This window comes from Cavia porcellus, unplaced genomic scaffold (genome assembly GCF_034190915.1).
Source record: "Cavia porcellus strain 051 isolate PalLab524CR breed Dunkin Hartley unplaced genomic scaffold, mCavPor4.1 scaffold_23, whole genome shotgun sequence".
In the NCBI taxonomy this organism is placed as follows: Eukaryota; Metazoa; Chordata; class Mammalia; order Rodentia; family Caviidae; genus Cavia; species Cavia porcellus.
In genome coordinates, this window is record NW_026947506.1 from 34050743 (window position 1) to 34077234 (window position 26492).

The window sequence follows — 26492 nt, forward strand, 5'->3', positions numbered from 1 at the left end:
CCTCTTGACAGCATATTTAGCTAAAAACTCATCAGTGAACTAATCCACTGATATGTTGATTAATCCAGTGATGACCATCACAACTCTGTGATCCAATCATCTCCCAAAAGCCTCACGTTTGAGTGCAAGGCTTTGGGAGGACATCTAGATGAAAACCTTAACACACACCAAGGAGACAAAACCATGGACCCTGCCAGATCTGGCAGAGGATTTATGCCCCTGAAGGACTTGCCACACCTCAATAAAACACATGAGCCACGGTGACACATGAGCTCATCAGTGTCCAGGCACATGCAGGAGTCAGGGTACTGCCCCGAAGAAGCCTCTACAGTTTCCAGAAACCTCAATGGTGAGGCAAAAGTCCAGCATCTGCCTTAGATAGAGGTTATGAGTTTAGAAAGAATGGAAGCCATGAGTAGTGATCAGTTGGAAATGTAAGAGGGCTGAGGTGTTTTGACCAATGAAAATACACTTTTGTTTGGAAGGCCCTGGGATTTCAGAGCAATTTCTGCCCAACATTCATGATTGGAAGGAAGTTAGGACGGCCACACTTATTTCAAGTCAGGCAGCAGACTGTGCATCTTTAATCTTTTCTTTCTGGTTGTGATCTGGCTCTCTGTTAAGATGATTAGAACAATTGGCTTCTGAGAAGGGATAGAGTTTATCTCATAAAAAACAGGAAAAATACATCCATTTAATACCCTGTTGAAAATTGAGGGTTATAGAGGACAGGCCTGGAGTAAGCTGTATTACATTTAATGGACAGGACTACAGTTTTCACCTGAATAAGAGGCCAGGAATATAGCCCTGTGGCTTTTAGGAAGCAGTCCACGGGAGTCACATCCTGCCAGCATCATTTCCTTTTTGGGCAGAATTATTGAATTGATAGGTCCAAATACCTTATTTATTCTGTAGCTTGATCATTCATTCATTCATCTACCTGCTCAGTAAGCACCCTGTATTAGTCAGTGCTTACTAGAGTCTGATTCAGAAGAGTATGTGAGATCCATCCACACACTAGATATCAAAAAAATCCAGCTGAGGGCCAGAAACCATGGTAGTCCACCTTGAAAGCCCATCAATTTCTTGGGCAAGTCTGCATCAGGAGGCTGAGGAATCTGTGAAGAAGAGGATCTCAGATTCACAGCCTCTCCCTCCTTTCTTCTTCTGTTTTTTTTTTTCTACTGGGAATTACACCTAGAGCCTTTGTACTGAGTTACAGCCCCCAGCCCTCTTTACACTCTTTATATCTTTTGTTTTAGTACAGTAGTCTCACTAAGTTGCCTAGCACTGGATTAAACTAGTGATGCTCCTGTCTCAACTAGTGCTAGAATTACAGGTGTGACCTACCACACTCAGCCTCTTTTCTTTTTTATTGTTGAAGTATAAATGTTGTAGTGGTAGAGTGGAGAGAGCAGGTGAAGCCTGCAAAGGAAGTAATCAAACTGTATTTGCAGACAATAAGACTTGATGTCCGAAATATCATACTATACTATTCAGAATTTTTCAAACTAGCAAGTTATAAAAGCAGCAATATTAAAAAGCAACTGACTTCATATGTGCAAACACTGCACAGCTAGAAGTTATTCTACCACTGTAATAAAGCAAGAGGAAAAAAACCTCAGGGTAACCTCAACAAGAACTGAACACTACAAACATTCCTGAAGGCCTTAGAAGTAGGTATGAACAGGTGGGTAGACAAACCATGTCCTTGAACAGGAAACTCAAGGTGATCCACAGTGATGTTAGAATCCCATTGTCGATTTAGAATTGTCACATGGTCCCTATAAAAATAGTATTTTTTTCTGTAGCTAGAACTTAAAGTTCATTCATAAAACCAATTGAGTAATAATAGCCAGGAAAAGCTTGAAAGAGAAAAGTAATGAGGGAAGACTAAGGGATTAGGTATTAAAACACATCACAAAGCTCTGTAAGTAAAACAGTGTGATATTAGCGCATGAAGCGAAGAACCTGGAACCAGAGCAAGAAGTTCAAAAGTGGACCTCATTACGTGCTGAAAGGTAGCATGTAGTAAAGATGGCATCTTGAATTACTAAATTTAGACTTTTGGGTTCACATTCTTGAAATAAGGAGACATTTGTATGGAAAAATGTAAAATTAAATCCAAGTACAAGGATGCATTCAAGAGTGGATCAAAGAGATCAGTGTTAAAAATATGAATACATACAAATACTAGAAAAAAAACTTTAGAAAATTCCCCATAACCTAGAAATGGCAATAATGTTTCTGTGATGCAAAATTCAGGAGCAATAAATGAACAGACTGATAAATTTAACTATATACAAGTTTTAAAAAGCAAAATTATTCTGTATAAAGAAAAGTATAAAAAACAGGGAAAAAAGACAAATGGCAAGTATCTGTAGCTTATGTTCCCCCTAGGATGATAAATAGCTCTATAGTAAGAACTTCTAAAATAAGAATAAAAAGATCAACAACAACAAGAAAAATGGAGAAACCAAAAGAAAACTGCCAGCCCTAGGGGCAGTGTGTCACCCTGAAGGCATGAAGGGCCACCATTGTATTTACCAATACCAGACAAGCCACATGATTACTTTAGAATAAATAACAGAGAAAAATATGTGTAAGGTTTGGATACCAACACTAACAGAAAACGTTGCATAAAGATTTTATAGCAAGATCCAATCTGAAAAGCCCAGAAATCAAAACATACATTGTTGTCTTCATAGAGAAGGTCTCCCACATAGAAGGGGCTTACAGATCCAAGTTCCTTATTAAATAAATCATGTTAGCAGAATGATGAGTCTAATAAAATCTGAGGCACCAAAGTCCCACCTGATTTTGCATTATGAAAGATACGTACTCTGAATACCAGTTTTGACAAAAAGCATTTCTTTTGAGGGGTTCCAACTCACACTGTGTTTAGGTGCAGTTACTGACATCGGTGTCCATCAGTCTGCAATACAAACCTGTTTGATTTAATAATCTTCTCAGATAGGCTTGTCTCTCGGTCATCCAGCACATCATCCATACATCTTCTGACAGTGTAACCCCAAAACAGCACCTTCTTGTTTCCTGTGCTTCACTGGACCCAAATGGGTGCTGACAGTTTTTGTACATCCTGGTCTAATAAATGATTCTTCAAACAAAGGAAAGATATCAGCTTAGCTACTAAGTAGAAGACATTGTAGCTAGCTTCTTGCACTCGATTGGATGCAGTTATAAGTATTTTCTGCCTGCAGGCAATTTTACTAGCTCTAACCTTTTTCTATGTAAGGTACTTTCTTTGAGGAAAGGTAATTTGCCTGACATCACTGCTTCATCTGCTTCTTTTCTATTAACTAATGTTGAGGCTGTGAAAATGGGAGTTATTGGAAGATTCAAATCTGAAAAGGAAAGCTTCCTCCTGATATTCTCTGAGACAAAAACGTTTTACTGCCGTGACGCTGTGTGCTGATATTTCCCTTTAGCAACGGATAGAAGATTGAAGCAGGAGAATCACAAGTTAAAGCCTGGGAAAATCAACAATTTAGGAAGACCCTGTCTCAAAATAAGAAGGACTGGGAATGTAGCAAAGGCCCTAGTTCAATCCCCAGTACCACCAAAAAAAATTGTTTATTGTGGTGAGGAAATGTCTCTGTATATATATAATAGTGTTAATAATAGTGACATAAATGATATTAAATACTTCTTAAACATTTAGTATAAATTTAAAGTATACAAAGTGGAGTAGAGTGCTTTATGTCTTCAGAAAAAATTTTTCAAAAGTTTTGTTTACAAACATTTGTTTGCTTTGATTTTTGAGACAGAGTCTTGCTATGCAGTTCAGAACCAGAACTCACTGCATGGTTCAGGTTGGCCTCAAGCTTGTGGTGATCCTCCTGCCTCAGCCTCCTGAGAGCTGGATTTATAGGCATGTGCCACCATACACAGCTTCATACATTCTTAAGATTTTTTTTCAAAAAAAAAGTCACATCAAAAATTTAAAAACTGAAGCATGCAGTAAGCAAAGTAGGCAATATTGACCTATTTCTTTTTATTTTATTAGAGAATTATAATTCTGAAAAATTCATGAATATAAAATTATATCATCTCTAAAATCCTTAGAAAAGTTAATTATTCAAAGCTACAAACCCATTTTGCTCCTTTTTTCTGAGTCAATTTGATTAAGACTACTATTTTAAAACTTCTTTTCAGATTTTTAAAGGCAGATGATTCACTTTGAAATTTCATGAAACATTGTGTTGGTAAATTCACATTGACACCTAGCCTGGAAGAAAGGAAAGGATGGAGGAAGAAGAAGATTTTTAAAAATCATTGATAGTTCGTTGGGGGCACAGCCAAAACTGAATAATAACCATAGATGGATCATCTTGCCTTCTGTATATTATGCCAAGTTAATTGGAAACAATACCCTCACACACTGAAGAAGCACACAACCACACAGGTGACAGCAAGGTGCAAGCTCAATCAGGTGGGCCAGGGTCTTAAGGACAGTGCTGTGTGGCGTGACTTCCCCTTTCCAGGTGTCTGCAGCAGATATTACAGGGTTACTGGTTTAAGAAAGTTTGCAGAGGGTCAGGGATTTAGCTCAGTGGTGCAGCACGGGCTCAGCAAGCATGAGGTCCTGAGTTCAATTCTGGTCCTACCTCCCGCCCCCAAAAACCAAAGAAAGCTTACAGAGTGAGCCATGAATACAGTTTAGTTATTTAATAGACTCTGTCTTTTAGAACAGTTTTAGGTTTACGGCAGTATTAAATACGATTTCAGACTTCACATACTCTCCCTGCCCCATGCACAGGCAGCCTCTTCAGTATTAGTGCCCTGTGGGAGGGGTGCCTTGGCTACAGCCAGAGAGCCCACTGGGACCCCTCCTTACCACCCGAGTCCATTGTTCATGGTGGTGTTCACCCCGGGTACTATGCATTCCATGGGTGTTGATAAATTTATAATGACATGTGTCTACCAGTACCACATGGAACAATGTCCTGACCCCAAAAATCCTGTGCTTGGCCTGTTGATTCCTTGATGCTCCTTTTGCCTGACAACCACTGATCTGTTTACCATCTCTACAGTCTGGCCTTCTCCAAAATATCTTGTAGTTAGAATCGTGTGATATGCATTCTTCACAGACTGGCTTCTTTCACTTAGTAATACACAGTGCCTAAGTATAATCTGTAAACAAAATTTCAATCCTTGTAGGATTTTTGAGTGGCCCTCAACAATGGTTGTGTACTATGCAAACTAACAGACATCAGTGTTCTCCTGGCCCACATGAGCCATGAAGGCACAGTGACAAGAACATACTGCATTGCTGTGCCTCCTGTATGTATATTCCCAGAAACCTCCTCGGGCAGGAGAAGCAGCTACTGTTTCACCCTGGCCCCAGAAGTTTCTATTACAAATAAAATCTCATTGTCTAAAGCTGCTGTTTGGCTTGCATTTCCCTTGTTATCACTGTCAGGTCTGCAGAACCCAGGGTGCTACCCAGCAGAGCTCTTTGTCCTTGGCTGTGCAAGTGAAACCCATGTCAAATGTGTTTGGGCAATGGTAAATTTGAGTGAGAAGCTAGCAGTGGAGTTATATAGTGGAAAGAGATTTTTTTTTTTAGCAGTGAAGCCAGAAAAGAACATTACACCTGTCACTTTACCAGGCTGCTTCAAGGCCTGCCCTTAGGGGCAAGGCAAGAGGCAACTTTAAATGCTAATTATCTAGGGAGAAGATGTCCCCAGAGGTCTTATTCTGAGCAGCAGGAGGCTGCAGCTTCCCTTCCTTTGGGGAGAAGGTTGTGCTGAAAGAGACTCTGGGAGGGGACAGCCCTCCTCTTCCAGGTACCCTAGATGGGACCTGAGCGCTGTCTTCCCTTCAGAGGACCAGGGTGAGGTGACCTCTGTAATTAAAACCTTTCCTGCCATTGGCACTCTTTTATTTGAAACATTTGTCAGGAAAGATTTACTTGCTGTAGCTCTTTTTTTCCTCACTTGAAGGAATTTTAAATTCCATTGTCCACAAATTTCTAAGACATTTATAATGACAATAATTAGAACAAAGAGAAGTCAAGGATCGGGCAATATAAAAGGGCTGTGGAAAATGGGGCACATTTTGAATAACCCCAAGGTGGTGATAGAAAGAAATCAGAGGCTTCAGAAACTTCATCCCTCTATGTTTTGGGGATAGAAAGCACATGCCAGAGTGACACAGGCTATGGCTTTGGCCTGAGGTGTCTCAGTTGGGCTGGTGATTTTATGTGATCCCAGGTAATGAAGAGGGAGTGCCATCTTCATGAGGGGGAGGTGGCACTGCCTGGCTGAGACCTTGGGAGTCCCAGAGAGACCTTACCTGCAGGATGAGGGCCCATCACCAGGAAGAGCACACTGAACTGACTCCACAGTACCCTGAAGCCAGCAAAGCAAACATGTACCTGTCCTCTCCACACTGTAGGAAATTGTTCCCTAATCAAGCTATGCTATGTATCTTCCTCTTGTCTAGCAGATGATCCATGTTTTACTTTAGAGAACGTGACGTTCAATGTAAAAATATTATGGAATTCCACACAACCAATAATTGGGGCTGATGAAATTCTAGAGCTAAGTCACCAAGGATGAGATACATTTCTCAGCCTCAAAGAATATGAGTTCAAAGAAAAAAGGGCCAGACAATTTTAGCCTTTCCCCCGTAGCTCCTGATGCTTTTCTCTTTCTTTCCCTTTTCTATTTTTCCTCTTTCCTCTCTTTTCTTTTTGTCCTTTCTTTCACTGGAGCATGTCCTGGTTTTCTGTCACTGCTAAGAGACTATCCTGAAATTTAGATGTTTAATATAGCAACCACATTATTGTGTCTGTGCTTTGAGGGGGTCAGAAAGTTGTTCAGGTCTTAGGTGGGTGGCTCTTTTTCCCAGACCACTGAGTTGGGGAGGAAAGTCTGGAGGGGGCTCCCCTCCCATCTTGTTGGTGGCAGAGAACCTCTGGAGATTATCCTTTACAATGTGGACTTGAACTTCCTGCATGGCCACCTACGTTCCCAGACAGGAAGTCCAATTTTTCTAGCACCATTTGTTTAAAAGACTCTTTTCTTTGTACTTTCATCAAAGCTATTTGTGTGAGCGATCCCTGGACTGTCTTGTATGTTGTCAATCAATATGTCCAGCTTGTCTCCAGTGATATCACTTACTTCTGCTCCCCAAAAAGGAAAAGTGCTACTTTATTAGGGCCTCAGTTATATTTTCTTGATCAGAGGAGTCACAGAGCCCACACTGAAGAGAACTGAATATACACATCACCTCTCAATGGAAAAGTATCAAACACTTTGCAGCTTGCTTAAAAGTGAGATTTATGGTGGTATTAGTATAGTTAGAAACCAAGGAGCTGAGAGTCACTCCCTTCCTTCTATCTAACCCTCAACAATGCCTGATGGTCTTCCCTGGTTCCATTATCCTGAGAGGTACAAAATAAAATATCAAAAGCCTAGGAGATCACCATGCCCACCAAGGGAGAACCTGGAATATTATTGGCCCAACTGTAACAATGATTTATCTACAATAAAAGTCATCCTTTGTGGTGTGCAGTCCTGTAAGTCACTGCATCATTGAGGCACAAAATACTTCACTCAGATTCCTCATCCTTCCTTTTTTTCCCCTCACTCTTCTATCCCTACCCAAGACCTCAGGAATCCCTAGTGCTTCCTCTCCCTTTGATTTTGCCTTTAACCATAAACAGCATGGAATAACCCCATGTCTAGTCTTTTCAGTCTGGCTCTTTTCTCTAGCATAAGGCATTCAAGAGTCTCCTGGGTCATCCCGGGTTAGGAGTTTGTTCCCTTTCATTGCAGAGTGTTATTCCACTCCAAGAGTGTATCAGTTTGTTTCTTCATCCAGCAGTTGACAAGCATTTGGGATGTTATGATGTGGGAAGATTGTTAAAGCAACCATAAATATTATGTACAGATTTTTGTGTGAACTTAAAATGTCACTTTTTCTGTCCAAATGTCTAGGAAGAGAATTACTGAGTCATGTGGCTTATACATGTTAGTTTCATAACAAACTACCAACCTGCTCTACCAATGGCTATACCACTTTGTGTTCCTATCTACAAGTGTGTCATTTGCTACTCATCTTTACCAGAACTTGGTTATTAATGTTCTTTGCTTGTTATAGTTTAGCCCTTCTAATGGGCATATAAATGATATACTATTGTCTTGGTTACTTTTCTCTCATTGCTGAGACAAAATATCCAACACCTAAAATGAAGGAAGGAAAGGTTTATTTAGCTCACTGTTTGTGGAGGTTTCAGACCATAATCAGCAAGCTCCAAGACAAGGTGGTATGGCACTGGGGTAACAGTTCAAGGCTGCAGCCAGCAAAAGCAACCAGAGCAAAAAAAGGAGGGAAACGGGGGCTGGGGATTTAGCTCAGCGGCGTAAGCGCCTGCCTTGCAAGCAGGTAGACGTGAGTTCGATCCCTGGTACCGATAAAAACGAAAAAGACAAAAAAAAAAAAAAAGGAGGGAAACACAAGCCTGTTCTCTCTTGTATTGTAAGCAAGCTACTGGCCCTCCTAGGGAGGGTGTAGCACTCATATTACCTCTTTGCCAGTTCCTGTTGCACAGGCTGAGGATATTTACAAAGTAAAGATCCTGGCTCCCTGCTGAGTCTCTTAGTAACTAAACTTCTCAAGTTGACACAATCTATCAACCATAACATCCTGATTTTAATTTCCTTGATTGCCAGCCATCAGGAGGATCTTTCACATAAGGGTCTTTCATATTTCCTGCCATTACATTTTCTTTGACACAATAATTATTTGATCCTTTTTTCCCATATTTTGATTTATTTGCTTTCCTGTTATTGACTTTTGAAAGTTCCTATGTATTTTGAATAAAAGTCCCTTACTGGTTATAGGGCAGCTTTTACAGACATAGCCTCCTGATCTGTGACCAGTCTTTCCATTTTCTTACCAGTGCTTGTCATACAGAAGTGTTTTTATTTTGATAAAGTCATGTTTATCTTTATTTTTTCTTTGGTGCATTGTCTCCTTGATGTTGTATCTGAGAAATTTTGGCCTAATCCAATGTTACAACTACTTGTTTCCCAGAAATGTTATCATGACAGGTTTATGTAGGTTTGCATTTAAGCCTATAGTCCTTTTTGAGTTAGTTATATAGTGTGAGGTATAGATCCAAATCCCTCTCTCCCTCTCTCCATCTCTCCCTCTCTCCTTCTTTCCTTCTCTCCCTTTCTCCCTCTCTCCCTCTCTCCCTCTTTGTTTTCTGTTTAGCATATCAATATCCAATTTTTCTAGCATCATTTGTGCAATGACTACCTATGTGCTTTTATTTATGACTAGCTCATATATGTGTGAGAAATGTCTGGCCTCTATTCTGTGTTATTTATATCCATATGTTTTCCAGTAACACTGTTTTAATTACCCTAGGTTTATAGCCTTTAAATTATGCAATGAAGTTTGTCCAATTTTTTTCAAAATTGTTTTGGATACTGTGATTATTTTACCTTCCCATAGAGACTTTAAAATCACCTTCTCTGATCTTGAAATCTATCAAGCTGCATTTTTTATTGAGATTGCATTTGCTGCACAGATCAGTGAGGAGGAGGATTCCCTTTACTGTCATCTTCCAATCCATTAATATGCTAGGACTCTTTATCTACCCAAGGCTTTGATTTCTTTCATCAGTGCTTTGTAGTTTTCAGAATACAGATCTTGCATAATGTTATGTTTATATCTATTTCATGTTTTCACTGCTACTTTAAATGCTACTGATTTTTCAGTTTTAATTTCCAATTATTTATTGGTTGTGTTTAGAAATACAATTGATTTTTACATTTTGATTTCATGTCTTGTGATCTTACTAACCTTAGTTCTAGAAGCTTTTGTTGTGTTGATGCTCAGGAGTTTTCTGCAGAGCTATAATATTGTCTGTGAATGGAGAGCAGTTCTCTCCCCCCTTTTGGTCGGTGGCCTTTTATTTCTTTTTCTTGCATTGTTATACCAATTTGTACCTACAGAAAAATAATAGAGCCTTGTCTCTGATCTTAGGGAGACAGTGTTCAGTCTGTTAGCTTAAACAGGATGTTAGAGGTGAATGTTTTATAGATGGCTTTTACTAAGTTTATAAAATTCCTTCAATTCTTGCTTTTCTTGGAGGTTGTTTTGGTTTGTTTTGTTTTGGCTACATAGTTCAGACTGGGCTTGAACTCACTAGGTAAGCTCTGCCTGGGGTCAAACCCCCAAGGATCCTCCTGGCTCGGCCTCGAGTTCTGGGATTACAGTTTTGTGCCACCACACCCAGCTAAAATAGAGATTTTTGTTTTGTTGTGTTGTGTTTTATCATACTAGGATATTTAAAATTATCAAATATTTTTGCTAAAACTGCTAAAATAATCATGCTTGTTTTACTTGTATTCCATCAATATGTCTTACCTTGATTGATACTCAAATGTTGGACCAACTTTGCATTTAAAACATAATCCAACTTGATCAGGATATATTATGATTTTTACATGTGAAATCTGATTTCTAATATTTTGGTATGTTTTTTGGCAAGGAATACTGGTCTATGATTTTTAATTTTTTCCATGACTCTTGGTATCATTAATACTTTAAATTGGTTTAATTATTCCTCAAGTTCTTGGTTGAATTCTCCAATGAAATACTCTTCATTCTCTTTGTTCTTCTGTGTGTAAAGTATCTGTCCTGTGAGTCTACAACTCCCAAAGACTATCTCCTATTATGTGATCACACTCAGCAGTTGTTGAGGATGTCACTTGAATGTTCCTCGCCCAATTACATGGAAGCTATTGTCTGTCTGTCTCTCTTTCTCTGTCTGTCTTTCTTTCTCTCTAGTCATCTTTCCCTGTATAGTATTTCAGGCTACAATTGCCATTCAACTTCAGCTCTTTATGGACTCCTACAAAATTATGATTTTGTTGTTTTTCAGCTCTTTCTTGTTTTAGGTAGACATGATATTCTGTCCAACTTTCTAGATCCCAGGTGCAGCTACCCCTGTGGCAAATTTTAGCACACATTTTACCTGGGTACTGAAAGGGAGGTGTTAATGAATTTCTTGGTGACTTGTGGTGGGAGAGCCTGGGGAAATGGCAAACCTTTAGCACACATGCCACAGTGAGCCACTTGTTTCATTGAAAGCTCTAAAATTTGCCATCACTGGCCTAGGGGATTCCAACGCATGGCCAATGGCAAATGCAAAGTGAGCATGGCTTGGAAGAGAAGACTGGAGAGCATGATGAATTTTCAGATTTTTCATCTTAATCTGATGAGGTGGGGTCATGAGGAAGAAAGCTGCAGGAAATGTACTTCTAAACAGGGCCATATTTGGGCTTCTGCACCTTACTTTTCAAACAAGCACCAAAAGAACCAGAACTGTCCCTTCAACCCTCCAAAGTCTAATGATCCAGCCAGTGTCTAGTCTGTTGTTTGTAGATCATTAGGTTATCCTCTTTGAAAGCTAGTCCTGTCACACCAGTGCTTTTTCCAGAAAACTTTCAATCCCCATTGTCTATATACAACACTGACCATTGTGTTAATCCTCAAGAAGATCCACCCCCTCAACCCCTTTCCCCGCACATCCCAACCAGCCATACTGATCAGGTTTCTTTCTGATACCAGCTTTCCCCACTGTTCACAGCCAAGAGTGCCTTTCTCAAGCTTGGTATCCTGTCAAGGTTGAGCCCTTCTTCCAACACAGCCTCCATGAAGCACTACCCCCTCAGCAAAGACAGCCTTTCTACTCTGTGCCTTTGCTGCCCTGGTCACCTTTATGGTATCATCTCCCCTTCAACATACGTCTCGCAGGTGTATTATTGGGTTCTGTAGCTGTTCAGTGAAAGAGAGTAACAGTGAAAAAGCCAAAAAATAGTTGGCTGTGTTGACAAAAACTAACTTATCTTCCAGAAACATAAGCAATAATACATATGGGGTGGAGGTGACAGCCTTGTTTTGTTTGTTTCTTTACCATAAAGAATAATTTAACTTGAAATAGTTGTGTGTGATGGCAGGGGATGTGTGTTGGGGGGGTGACTTTTAGATGAAACTTGGTCTTAATCTCAACTGGTGGGTAATTGAAAAAGGAATCAGAGAAATATTTTGCTTGCTCTTCATCTTGCATCCATGGGAAAGACTCATCTGTGGAATAAGAAGATGCTCGCGTCCAGTTTTCTGCCTGTGCCTTAAGGAATTCTCCAATAGAAAATGAGAAAGAGCCCAATTCTCTTTCTTTGTAATGCCACTATTAGCTTCCAAAAACATTCATCACACTTCCCTGTTCTCAGTACTGTAATTGCCTGTGAATCATGAGTGGCAGCTGAGGCTTTCGCTTTCATCTCTCCTCCCCACGGTGCCTCCTGCCATTTGTTTTGCTGTCTTCTGTGACCCCTTGGAACAGTGCCCACTGCGCCCCCACAGAATGTGCAGGCAGAAGCTGTAAACTCCACCACTGTCCAGTTCCTCTGGAATCCACCTCCGCAGCAGTTCATCAACGGCATCAACCAGGGATATAAGGTAACTACCAGCCTGGCTTGGAGCCTCAGGGTGGTTTTTCTGCTCTGTGACCATGCCGTGGTTGTGCCAGGGAGGCAATCCTTCCCATTTCATCAGGAACTCCAGGCATCAAATACAGAGTGTTACAACCTTGGCAAGGTGGTCATTTATCCAAGGTCTTACCATCAGCTCTCTTGGCTCAGAAACTCAAATGATCGGTTATCAAGATCGTGCATATATAAGAGAGCAGTTTCTTATGAGAAAAGCCATTCGTTCTCAGTGGCCAATGGGAGAGCTGTCTGGGTTGATTAGAGTCAGTGTGTGTCCAAGCCACTTCTTGCTGGGTGGAGGTCACCTGGGCATAATGCATGCTGTAAGCAGAGAGCAAGGAGTTATATCCAGGAAGGAGGTTCATTTCTCCCCCTCTCTACTTTAGAGGGAATTCTGTTTAAAGAGACCAGTTGGTTCAGGCTTCTGCCGAAACCAAATTAGAAACAAATTCCCACCATCCACCCTCACTGGAATATGGTTCATAGATGGACTCAGGTACGATTCATAAAGTACAACTTATTTGTCACTTTAGTCCTCCTCCCCTGGTTGGCCTAAGAGCCACCCTAAGTGTGGGTGCAGCATACTCCCTAATCTTCCTTCCAGGCTGGGGCACTCAGAGATCTTTGTGCAGAAGGGATTCCATCCCTGCTGCTTGAAATTGGGTGATTTCAGCTTCAGAGTGGATCATTTCCCAGACATGCTGGTTTTTTGGTTTTGTTTTGTTTTATTTTTTGTTTTTTCTCATTTGAGTTCAACTTGTTAAAACGCTTACTTGTCTCCTAGAAAGGCAAGCATAGCTAAAAATTGTCCCTGCCTTTCCTTTTTTCTCAGAAGTATCCAAAATCAGAAGCTTTTTTGAAAGCAAATCACACTGGTCAGCCCAGGTGCTTCAGCCCTCTTGACTCTCCTGCTGGGTCTGACTGGCGAGATGGCAGCACTTGTTTGAGGTCCGAAGGTCTGGGCAGTCAGTGTGATCTGTGCACGTGAGGCAGATCTTGCAGCGGGCAGCTTTCAGAACTAATTGGTCTGAGAGATGTTTGGTGTCAGAGAAATGAAAACTCACACGGCTTCTAATGTTACCAAAACATCAAACAGTTTTCCTTGGAATATACATATATAGTCTTTCTTTAAAATTGTAACCAGAGTCCTCAATTCCTTCTCAGGAAACAAATGCAATATAAATTATAAATGATTGATTTGACTGAATTAACAGACAGTGTCATCACTGTCCCTTATGATTAAGAAATACAGATGTTCGATACAAGCTGGCATGAAGAGAGGGTGAAGGTTTGTGGGAAAGTCCATTTCTCCAAAATGGAGTCAAATCATTATTTTACTTATATGTGTGTGCTTAAAATATATATGCATGTATATGTACACATGAATTTGTATGTAATCCTGTGTGAGATACCTTTAAAACCAAAATTTTTTGAAATACAAGGTATAGGATTTATGGGTTTAATTGTGACTGTGCTTTTTTTTAAAGATGTACTACAAAATAAAATCATGATCAAGACTTGAGTGAGAAAGCACACTTTAAAAGGATCTCTCTTTAACTCATTCCCTCTCAGCTTCTAGCGTGGCCAGCAGATGTCCCCGAAGCAGTGACTGTGGTCACCATTGCCCCAGATTTCCACGGAATCCACCACGGGTACATCACGAACCTGAAGAAGTTTACTGCTTACTTCACCTCCGTTCTGTGCTTCACCACGCCAGGGGACGGGCCCCCGAGCACACCGCAGCTCGTGTGGACTCACGAGGACAGTGAGTACTGCTCTCCTTGGCTTCCTCTAAGCCCCTGTGCCCTGAGTCAGGTGTGAAGTGTGTCACTCTATCACATCTAGCACTAGGCCAAGCCAGAGACAATGTGAGGAAGTCAGGGTGTCAGAGCACTGCCTCCCGACCCAGGGTCAGTCACTGTGAGGTGCTACTCACACCTGAGGGACAGTGGCCCATGAAAGACAGAAGGAGCTGGGCCAGAGGAGGCAGTTCCAAGGACAGAGATGGAGAGATTCATCCTGCCTGGGGCTGCTCCTGTGGTCCTGCCAAGCCCAGATGGACTTCCAGTCCCCTACCTCCTCCATTGCTCACCATTACTGCCCCCGCTGCTCCTTCTGACCCTACCAGGGATGTCTCAGCCTGGCATCTCTAAGCCCCTTGTCTTTGACTTTTCATTGTCTCCATCTGGTCTGTTGGAAACTGCTGATGTGACAGAAAACAGTGGCTAGTAATGCCTTCCTGAGAAAATAATCACAGCTACACACATGGATGATATATGAAGAGACTGATCACAATTGTAATTTTTTTAAAAAAATGAAAAGCATTCAAATGCTCCAAATGGAAAATATTGGAAAAAATTACAGAATGATAATATAATTAATATTTCATAGCTCTTTAGAAAAATAAAACTTTGAATTTGGGAGAACTAATGGTCATGATATAAAAGTTTTTTTTAAAGCCTACAAAACCATATGAGATCTAAATTTTATCAAGATACATTTGTATAGAATTCTGAGAGTTACTGTCTCTGTGATATGGTTGTAGATTTTTAAAATACTTTCTTTGTATTTTTCAGTATTTTCCCATGTCTACCACAAGTGTACACTTCTCTTTATAAGGAGAGATAAACCAAGAGTGTATATGATTTTTGATGCTGCCCTCATCTCTTGCCAGCTCCCACCAGCTCTGCTGATCGGGGTCTGGCTCAGCCTCTCAGGCTGCTCTCCACTTGCTGCTGGCCCTAGATTCCCAGCATGTGGCACTGCAGAGGTCAAAGCCCCCCAGAACAAGCTGCCTGGCTCCCTTCTGTCCCACCCTGAGTTCTTAACCTCTTCCTCTCTTCCCAGTTCCATTTCATGATCCTGTTTGTTCTTTCTTCCAATGGTCTGGCCATGGGCATCTTTTCTCTGACCTTCAGATATGTTCACATGTATCTCACCCAGGGAGGGCAGCTCTGACGTGGCTTCCCCATTGAACTGCCCAGTGAACTCTTTATTTCCATTCCATGTAACTATTGCCTTGACCCCTGACCTCTCATGCCTTCCTACCCCTCAGCAGCCTGGCTTTCACACTGCTAACCTGCTGCAGCCACAGGTCTACATTCGGAAAAGCAGAATGGTTTTTGATCCTTTGAGATCACTAACAGATCTTCAAGATTTAAAAAAAAAAGAAAAGAAAAGCACTTCTGTTGCTAATAACTGATCCTGGAAGTTTTCATACTCTAACTTTAATGTGTCTTCTGCTTTATATTTAACTCAACTTTTTATTGAGAGTTATAGATTCCCATACAGCTGTAAGAAATAGCACTGAGATGCTCATATATATGTGCCTGGTTCTTTCCGATGCTCACATTTATAAAACTATAGTTTAGCATCACAAACAGGCTTCTGACTTTGATACCATTCAGTGTCCTAATGTGGGTTTCTTGTTTTGCTTGTCCTTCTCTGTGCACATATTCACTACAGTGTGTAGCAAGTAAAGGTTTATTCCCCATCACCAACTCCAAGGGCCTGCATAGTCTCTACACCCCAGAACTCCTCAGAGTTTGTATTCTGTAGCCAAACCCAGCTTCTGCCCATCTTCCTCTCTAATGTACATCCTTTTTGTCTCCTTACCTTGTTTGCACTGGCTTGAATTCCTTGTGCTACACTGAAAGCAGCCATTCTTTCCTCTTCTCCATCTTGAAGGGAAAACATTTAGCCTTTGACCACTGAGTAGGATATTTTTGCAGATGTTCTTTATCAAGTTGGGATTGATCCCTGCTATTACATCCTCAGTTTATTGAACGCTTCTGTAGTGAATACATGTTGGATATCTTCACCTGCTTTTACTGTATCAGTTGATGTGATCATGTGGTTTTTCATCTTACCTTGTTGATATGTTGGATTACATTGATTGGTTTTGAAATGTTGAAGCAGTCTTGTGCACTTGGAATAAATCCCACTTGGTCACGGTGTATAATTCTTTTTATATGCTGTTGGATTCACTTGCTGGGTATTTTATGGAAGATTTTGGCATCTAAGTTCATGAGAGATACTGCTCTGTGGTTTCCTATTTTTTTTTTCCTGTGCTGTGTCTGGCTTTAGTATCAAGACAATACTTGTCTCATAAAATGTTTGGAAATATTTGGAAATGGTTCTCTGTTTTCTGGAAGGGACTATGTCAAACCAGTGTCAGTTCCTCTTTAAATGTTGGGTATAATTTCCAGTAAAACCCTATGGTTTTCTTTCTTAGGAGGCTTTGAATTATAAATTCAATTTTTTGATGGTTATAGAACTTTTCAGGTTGTCTATTTCATCTTTGCTGAGTTTTTTGTTTGTTTTTATTTTTGTTTTGAGACAGGGTCTTGGTATATAGCACAGACTGACCTTTAAACTCTATGTAGCTCAGGTTTGCAGTAAACTTGTAGCAGTTCTCCTGCCTCAGCCTCCCAAGTACTGAGTTCACAGGCCTTTGCCACCATGCCCAGCTTGGCTGAGTTTTAGTAGTTTGTTGTTCTTTAGTAATTGACTGTCTAAGAGTTTGGATGTATAATTATAAAATTATTTTTCAAGTTTCCTAATTGTTTTTTTAATGGCTGTAGGGACTGTAGAGATAATCTCCATTTGTTTCCTGACACTAGCAACTTGTATCTCCTGCTTTTTTTTAACTTTGTCATTTTTTTTCCAGAGGTTTATCAAGCCTACTGATTTTTAAAAAGAATCAGCTTCTTGATTCATTGAGTGTCTCTATTATTTAGTATTTCAATATCATTTGTTTCTACATTTATAATTTCCTTCCCTCTGCTTGATTTGGATTTATTTGCTCTCTTTTTCCTAATTTCTTAAAGAAACACTTAGATTATTCCTCATTCCCCAACATAACCATTTAATGCTATTAATTTTACTCTCAATGTTGCTTTAGCGGCATCACCCATATTTTGATGGGCCATAGTTTTACTTTTCATTTGATCATATGTATTCCTTATTCCTTTGAGACTTCCTCTTTGACCTGCGGATTGTTTTGAAGAGTGATAACTAATTTTCATGTGTTTGGAGATTTTCCTGGTGTCTTTTTGCTGTGATTTGCAATCTGACTCCATTTTTGGAGAATACACTTTCTCCAGTTTCAGTTCTATTCAGTTTGAGGGTTTGGGCCAGGATGTGGTCTGTCTTGGTGCACATTTGGTGAGTGCTTAAAATATATTTATTTTGCTATGGCATCTGCTTTCAGCAAAAGCAAAGCTAAAAGCAATGTCACTCACTTAGAATTTTCTAACTGAACAATCTTTCTGTTCTTGTGGTTCAGGTTGTTTATCCTATTTGGTGGAACACAGCATCCTTGTAAATTTGAAATTGAAAGCAAAGTTGAAATTGGGCCAGTAAAAAGAAGTCTGAGCTAGGACCCTCTGGAGATACCTCTTGTGTGTCATCAAGGTAGTGCTATTGATTCCTCCGTACCAGGCCCATTCTCCAAAACTCCAATGGGGTACAAAGATGTTTGCAATGGGAAAGAAAAGAGAAACAGAATATGAATTTGCCAGTTGGTTCTAACAGAGTTAGAGGGCAGCATATTTGGGCAAGAATCCAGGAAACAGAAACACTGAAAAAAATAAAAGGAGCAAAAAGCTTTCTTTGCTACTCCATTGATCGAAAAAGAATGCATCAGTTCAGAAACCCATCAGAATGTCTTTCTCACACTCAGGCTGAGGGAGGCTGACATAGTCCTGACAGCCATCCCATTTTCTTGTCTGCTATGTGAGGAAAGTGGCATTTGTCAGTGTTTGAGCTCTTCCTAACGTTTTGCGGGTTTCACTGAGGTGAATGTGGTTCGCAAGACTGTTACTATTTTTTAAAAATCACAAGATGTGTTAGGAAGCTTTGTCTAAGTACCACTTGGGAACTCAATATTGAATTCACTTTAAAATCTGCCTCCTGTGCAGACAAGACCAGCAGGAGTCAGCGTGAAGGGCAGTGAAGCTTCCCTGCAGGAATCCACAGACCCTCCCCCTCTCCTGCAGACCAGGCATCTCCATTGGCTTTGTGCTCTCCCTTGACTTTAAGGTTTTTTTAAAGGCATTTTTATGAATAAAAAAATCTCAGTCTCGCTCAACAGGCTCAAGTGGGAGTTGAGTATTATTTGCCTTGCTATGTCAAGTTCCCCACCAAGTTATACACATAACAATCTTGTTCTTACCTCTTTGCCAGGCATCTTATTAGCCTCCTTTGTCACCTTTGAGCCACCCTTTCTTCCGTCTTTTATATAGGACTCAGTCCCTTACATTTCTCCCAGATTGGGTATGGAGAGGGATAAGAATGAGGAACATTGTCTGAGAGGCTTCAGGCTCTGAAGCAGGCAGACCTGAGCAAATCAGCTGCATTTGGTTGGGAAACTCCCAGACCAGGAGATGCCTCTGAGAGCCATCTAGCACCAGGCATGGTGCACAGTGGGGATCAGCCCTCCTAAGCAACCTTTTCTGTTGCTCTCCAAGACCCTGAATAGCTGCTGCTGTTGCTGCTGCTGCTGCTGCTGCTGCTGTTGCTGCTGCTGCTGCTGCTGCTGCTGCTGCTGGGAGACTCCTTGCTCAGAGCACACATACCCTCAGCTACCTTTACTCCCTCCATCCATCATGCAGCTAGGACCAAACCTACCAGGACAGGGCAGGAACCCAAAAGGAGTCTGAGGAGTGAGGTGCTGTCCAGCCCACAGACATCTCATTCCCAGTCCTGCTGTGCTAGATCCATCCACCCATCCATCTCCTTTGTAGCCAAATGTCCTTAAGCTTAAGTCACAAACTCCAGTTTTGGGCTCTCAGATCTTCTCTTTGGTGGCACTAATCTCATTTTAGAAATGACTGTTTCCTCTGACTATAGGATGCTGCTGCTGAATGCTCACTCAACATTTTCATAGTGCCAGAAACAGGCCAACACCCTAATGTTTTATTATATTTTGTCTCTCAATCACCTTGAAAAGCCATTTGTATTCTCCCCATTTCACAAATGAGTAAATGAAGGCTTTACTACTGAGCTAGTATATGTGCAAATTCTGAAACCCAGCTCTACCTCCAATGTTAGCTTTGTCTCTGCTGCTCTACTCACCCTCCTAGCCTTAGGGCTGCAGTACAGAAAATCTCCTGGGAAAGAACCATTTTCGCTGTTGGTTTCTCCAGCCCTAACCTGACCCTTTGGAATCCCTGTGGAAAGGAACAGAGACTTGAAGTCTGGATCAGGTCAGCCAGGTTTGCCTATAGCTCAGATATGGTCCACAGGCTGAGGCTTTCTGCTCGAGATCCCTCAAGGCCCCCTCACAAGCAGGCCCAAGGCTACAAATTGCCTGTTAAGAAGCATCCTCTTTAAGCTTTTGCTCTTCAGAATTTAGCTGGCCTGATTGCACTACTTATAGAAAGTGTGTTGTGCATAAACCCCTGCTTCCTGTTACTTTAGTTCTCAGTATAGCTGGGCTGGTGCTGGGCAAAATAATTCATGCAGTCACAGCTAGGACACCTTCAATACCAGTTCCAATATTCCCGTTGCATTTTTTTCTGAAATTTCCTGCAGGTTCCTGCTGGCCCTGGCTCACCACTTCCTTTCCATAGTTTAAACCTACCACAGACATCTGATCAAAAGAGAGTCGGGCTCTCAGGCTTACAGATGCCTCTTTTTTTAATTGTCAGAACCAGGAGCTGTGGGCCACCTGAGCTTCACAGAGATTCTGGACACATCTCTCAAAGTCAGCTGGCAGGAGCCTCTGGAGAAGAATGGCATCATTACGGGTAGGTGTCCTGTCTCCCATTGTCTCAAGTGAACACTCTGTCTTCCAAAAAGAAAATGATGAGTTTGCCATACCAGAAAGTGGCACCTGTAGTGTCAGGCAATCCTGCAGAGGGTGGTCTCATGCCTGAGAGCTGCATCCCTGCAGGAACTCCTCCATTCTTCCTCAGCTAGCAGCACATCTGGCACTAGCGTACCACTATTCACGGTAAATGCATGTGACTTACCAAATCCCCTAGAGACCCCTGCTGAACCCAGCACTCAGATTGCACTCATGGGATCTGTGAAACTGATGTCCCCTAAACCTTAACTTGAAATAAAGGAAACATATCTATCTGGATCCGCCTTCAGGAAGCACATAGTCTGAAATGCCCACATCAAACAGCATCCTAACTTCAAGACTGGAAAACAGTCACCTTAGGAACTGGGTACCAAAGCTCTCATCCAGTCTGTTGTTGTGCTGAAACCCTCTCTATACAGGATGGCAAGGATAGCTTTGTACCTCGTAGAGGACAGAAGAACAAATTTTCAGGAGTTAGGAGAGGGTGGGAGCAGCTTGGCAGGAGGCACCACAGGAAACAAAGGCTCTAGCACAAACCCTCAGGACCCTTCCAGGAACTGAATGGGATCCACCTTGGCCAATGAGTGCAGAGGTAGGCTGCCTAGTGAGGCCAGTGACTCTCACATGCCCAGGCCTTGTTTCCAAGCAGTCTGCTATATTCTAGAAACCCACCTTGGACTCCTTGCAGGGGTAGCCTATCCTGCAGGGGTTTCCTTGTCACAGACACAAAGGCTGGTGGCATAGCCGTGTGCCGTCTGAACACCCTGCCATCAATCTTGTTTTATAGCTTGAGGGGAAAGCCAGAGGCAGGATCTCAGCTAAGCGGCATTGCCAGTACTTCCAATTTATGATCATCTGTTCTCACCAGCTAATGGGGCTTAATGAACTCATTTTTGTGTTTTATTTAAACAATTGCATATAGTTACAAGCCACCGTCTTCTGTTTATTGTGAAACTTAACCTTTGAAACTCAGGCTTTTCCCAGTTGGATTTTACAAGCCTACCTCCAACTGTGGCCTGGGCTGCAGGTGATGGTGCTGCCACAGACTCTGCCTTCCCCACACTGCTCCCTCACACCCACTGCACCTGCCCCAAACAACTTCCACTCCTGCCCCAAATGTAAAGCACTTCTCTGTCCCTGGGAGCTGTGCAGGTGCCAACAGCTCAGTTTGAGAAGCACTATAGAAGACAAGTCCCACAGAGTGAGATAGAGTGGCTTTGTCACGAGCCAGATGTCACCCATCACTGTCCTGTGATTCTGGCCTTCCAGGAAGCTGTCTTGGCACCCCCCAAATGGATGTGGCCCTCCTATGGAACATGCTGGCAGTGCCGTGCAGGTCTACTTTATGCTGAAAGTATTTTATTAAATACAACAAAAACCCCTGCATTTTCAGGCAAACCTGGCTCCCAAAGCCAGTTTCAGGGAGGTCTGATAGACACCGCCTTCTTCCAATGAGTCCTGCTCAGACATGATTGCTGCTGAAGACAGCTGTGGGGAGCCCACAAAAGCTAATGGCTCGGCCCTGTACACTTTATGGTCGAAGACCCTGACAAATAATGCTTTATCAGCCCACACCTATAGGGAGCACCCCCATCCTTCTAATTTGAGGCCAGAATGAGAGGAAAGCACTGAACAGGGCCAGCCTCACACTCACCCACCCTAGCAAATTTCCCACTGCACTCTCATTGTAAATTTCAGTATCTTTTCCTCTCCCTCTCTAAACTCTGATTTATGAGGCCCAGGATGCAGACAGACAGTCTGTGATTGGATGCACTGCTCTCTTGTAGAGAATTTACTTCACATCAACAAAAAATTATTTCTGAAGTTCTCATGGTCGTTAGTCTCAGTTAGCAGCTGTTTAGAGCAGGTGGGATACAAGGTTGGAGGTGCACAGCCCCTGGCTCCAGCCCTCACACACCAGAGCCAGGTGACAGTTGCTGGCTAGAGCTACTGGAGTCTACCACACAGCCCCAAAGCAGTGTGAGAGTGGGTCAGTATTCTCCCCCACCACATGCCCGCCACCTTGTCTGTCTGCTCACGGGGCATCACATGCCATGCTTTATCTCAAGTTCCAGACCAGTGTGTTTTCTCTGCCCATGTTTTCCTTGTACCTTCCTAAGCAGGTGCAAGCTTGTCCTGTTGTCCATTTGGTTTTGGTTTATGTCTGTTATAATCTGAGCATGCCATATGATCAATTTTAGTCCTGATAAATCCCAGCAGTGCCACACTCACTGAAGATGGTGGAGTTACTTTGTCTCAGCCCCAGGTTGATGCAATAAACATAATTCTATGTTTAATAAATTTTAATGAAAAACAACTTTTAATCAAAATTTCCTGGCAGACAAGGTGATAGCATTCAACGTGACTTTCCTCTTTCAACTATTCAGTATGGCTACTAAGCATCATGTTTTATAGATTTATCAGGTATACCCCAAGCTCAGGGTGGCTTTCAGGTTTGCACAGACACTATGTAGAAGGTGGCAAAGGAGGCTTCTTGGGAGGCAAGGGAATGTGGCACTGTGGAGTCCTGTTTTATCTTTTGCAAGGTGAGGGTGGCAGTGTCCCAGTGTCAAAGATGTTTTGTATGGATCGCATGAACTAGTACATAGACCCTGAAACAACTGCCTAGGTGTTTGATGTGGTCAGGACTCGTTGTCCTGAAAAGTTTTGTTCTATGAGGTGTGCCATCATTCCCAAACTCAAATTAGCCCAGAGGAAAAAGCTGATGAGAAACATCATGGCCTTCATTCTGGTATGTGGAAGATGAGTAGGCTGGGTGCAGAGGAAGAGAACAGCATCTAAGACTCAGCACCAGGGCGGGAGGGGGCAGAGGCCAGGCACCAGTGTGGGGGCCAGCATGTGCCAGTGCTGTGAGGAGGGAATGGGGACCAGGGCCAGGGAGGTACCCAGGGGCCTGCATGGAAGACCATGGTGTAGTGGCCCCATCAACCATCTGGTCAGTATAATTCCAGGCTCTCTGCCACCTGGAGGTACCAGGGCCAGGTGGCTTCTCTGTGCCTTTCACCCTTTGCTATTCCCAGCTGTTCTACCCCAGACCAGAGTTCCTGTCAGCTCATTTGATCTCTGCAGTGTATGATAGTGGTAGAGATAGTGAGCCAGGAGTAGGTACTAACATTAATTGTCCTTTCAAAATATTAAAGTCCCAAGATACTTTCCTTAAATTCTTGTTCACCTGCAAATGCAACTTTCTAGCTTTATTTATTGCTTTCATCAGAATGGAAGGAAGCTGAGCTGTGCCCAGTGCTTTAGTGTCGCCCAAGTATCGACCGAAAAGAAGGGAGAGTATGCATTTTCAGCAGTTTTCCTTTGCCCAAGGACCCAGGAGCTCTTTCCATCACTGCTTTTTTCTTTGGAAGACACTTTAAGCATTCTCTAACAACATAAACTCCTGCCGAGGGGTCGACTCAGGCACTAGTTGAGTATTTTTTCTCCAAGTCCCAAATCACGATGGAATCTAAGATTGAATAAATTGTGATTATGAGGCCCCGCCAGACTGAATAGAGTACAGAGGGGAATTAAATTTTAGCAGAAAAACAGGATATTCAAAAAAGGGAGAGGCAGGGCTAGTAGCAAAACTCATGTGCACAGGTGAAAAGACACTTTTCTAGGCAAAACACTTCGCAAACTCCAAGAATCATCTGTCAGTCACTCCATAAAGGGAAAAATAGAAGTGTTCCACAAATTAGCTGTGACCCAAGAGCAAGCCCCTGATTTAGGGCACCATGTGATAAAAATAACAGCTCATAAAAATGGAAATACTGGTGGCATGCATCCATAACTTGACAAGCAGAGGCTAACGAGGTACAGTGGGTTGACAATTGTTCATTCTAGATACTAGCATGAAGCTTTCCAAATATTACCCAGGTCCTCTCCTCCAGAGTCTTCTGTGTCTTACCATAGAGAACAAGCTACCCTGGTACTAGAAGGGGGACAGGTGAGCCTTCCATGGAGTACAAAAGAAGGAACCCTGACTCAGAATTGCATTTTGGAGGCAGTGGGTTGTCGTATACCATGCTGAGCCTCTATCCCCACCTTCTCAAATCTGCCACAATGACTGCATGGCATCAGCCCTGCCTCTCAACCTGGCAGAGACCCTGATTCACTCTTGTGTGTCCTTTCAGGCTATCGGATTTCCTGGGAGGTATATGGGAAGAATGATTCTCGACTCACACACACTCTCAACAGTACGACCCATGAATACAAAATCCGAGGTCTGTCATCCCTCACCACCTACACCATCGAGGTTGCTGCAGTGACGGCTGCGGGCATGGGCCTGGTCACCACCTCCACCATCTCTTCTGGAGTGCCCCCAGGTCAGTAGGATCCTGGCATTCTCGCTACTGCCTGTGCCTTTCCAGCAGAGGGGACCAACATTTGCAATTGATGGCATTTCCATGCAGGAGCTACCCAGTACCTGGGACAGGGCAGGGTGTCAAACTAGGGTGTGCCGGGGTAAGTAACATTGACCTACCTTCTCCCTCACTTTCCAGCACATCTCACACAACTTACTGTCTCTCCTGTGAGTGTGGGTGAGGAAACACACTAGAGGAAAAGGAGAGACCTGAACTCCACGAGGCCCAGTGTGGTCTGGGAAAACTGAGACTCCTGACTTCCAGTGGTCACCAGTGAGCAACCATTATGTCCCTTTGACAGAGGGACATAGGAACTACTTAGATTGCAATTGAGAATAAGAAGCACAGAGATTTACTCACCTAACAAAACAGTAAGAACTGAGGTTTTCAATAAGAGCAGTAAGTAAGAGGAAGAGAAAGAAATGGCAGAGAAGAAGGGGAAGGGTCTGCCCTGGGCCTGAGTTCCCATGTACAAGCCACAGTGCCAAGCTTGCTCCTCGGGACAAGTATACCTTACACCTGTCATAATGTCCTTTTGAAATTTAGATTATCTCCCTAAATGTCAGCATGCCCATTTCAACTTTAGAAAGTTTATGTTTTAAAACGGATGTTTATTTCCAGAGAGTTCACAAATGCCCGAAAAGGTGAGAAAGTATCATGGGGCAGTCAGTTCAACTCTTAATTATAGCCATGAGTCTTCTGCCCTTTAGAAGATGTCAGATTGCCATATCCAGATCTTAGAGAAAAGTCAGACTGCCTCATTCATAAGGGCTAGAAAGACTTCTGTAAAGTCAGCATTTGTCTCGGCATTCTCCCACTTCCAGCCAGTTGTCCTAACTGCTTATTTTCCTAGGAAGCTGGCACGGATGATCTTGAGAGCATACAAAACAAATAAGATGTGTGCAGTGAAAAATAAACTCACGAGTGCCCACATGTCTCCTATCTCTTACCTCTTGGCATGAGGCCACACTAAAGGCGATACTCAGCCTTGGCCATCTGGGCACTCCTCTGGGTACTGTGTCTTCTGTGGTGTATATTGGAAGAGGCTTCTAAACCCAGGTCACTCTTTGTCATCAGGGGCACCTTGAGTAAGCCTTTTTGTCTCCCTGTAGACACTGGCCACCATCCTCCTGAAAGAAATGGCTTCATATTGCCTCATACACCAGACTCATGGGTCAGCCATGCCGCAGGGAGCTGGTCCCAGCCTGAGGATCTAATTCATGGAGCTGGGTGAGCCTCCAGATATCCCACTGGAACAAGCTCTCAGCAATATTCCTGCTGTTGGCCAAGCACTGCACCTGGAGGCCCATGGGCTAAAGCAATTCAGCATTGTTTTAAGTCTTCAATTTTCAGAGAGATTTTTTCCCATTTATGTTACACAATAGCCTGTTCCCATAACACACACTTGAAGTATTTAAATCCACTTCCCAAAGCACATATTTGAAATAGCATTAGTACTTTCACAATGGTAGTGATGCCAATGGCATACTGTTTAATTTGTTATTAAAGGACCTTGTACTCCAACTGAGGGGAAGATTGGAAGTGCATCTTGTGCAAGTTACCAGGTTTTTCCTAGGATGGCTTGCAAATTGTCCATCCTAGGTAGGGAGATGGGCCTGCTAGCCTCCAGAAGGCTCTGTGTTCAGCATTACTGCAGTCCATAAAGGGGAGTGTGATTAGAGGGGAAATGAAGACCCAAGTGTACTGTGGAAAACTTTGATAGCCCAGATGAAGCAAGGTGAAAGCATTTCTGTTCTGCATTTACAGGACAGA

The 26492-nt window shown here is 42.5% G+C and overlaps 1 protein-coding gene across 2 annotated transcripts in view; it reads left to right on the forward strand.

Moving 5' to 3' along the window:
- Sdk1 (sidekick cell adhesion molecule 1) overlaps positions 1-26492 on the forward strand; it is an 892505-nt gene that overhangs the window by 715272 nt on the left and 150741 nt on the right. For both annotated transcript variants that reach the window (XM_063234098.1, XM_063234100.1), the window contains 4 exons: positions 12392-12507; positions 14109-14301; positions 20189-20287; positions 24489-24680. In XM_063234098.1, the coding sequence (XP_063090168.1) occupies positions 12392-12507; positions 14109-14301; positions 20189-20287; positions 24489-24680 (600 nt within the window). The remainder of the gene's footprint in view (positions 1-12391; positions 12508-14108; positions 14302-20188; positions 20288-24488; positions 24681-26492) is intronic.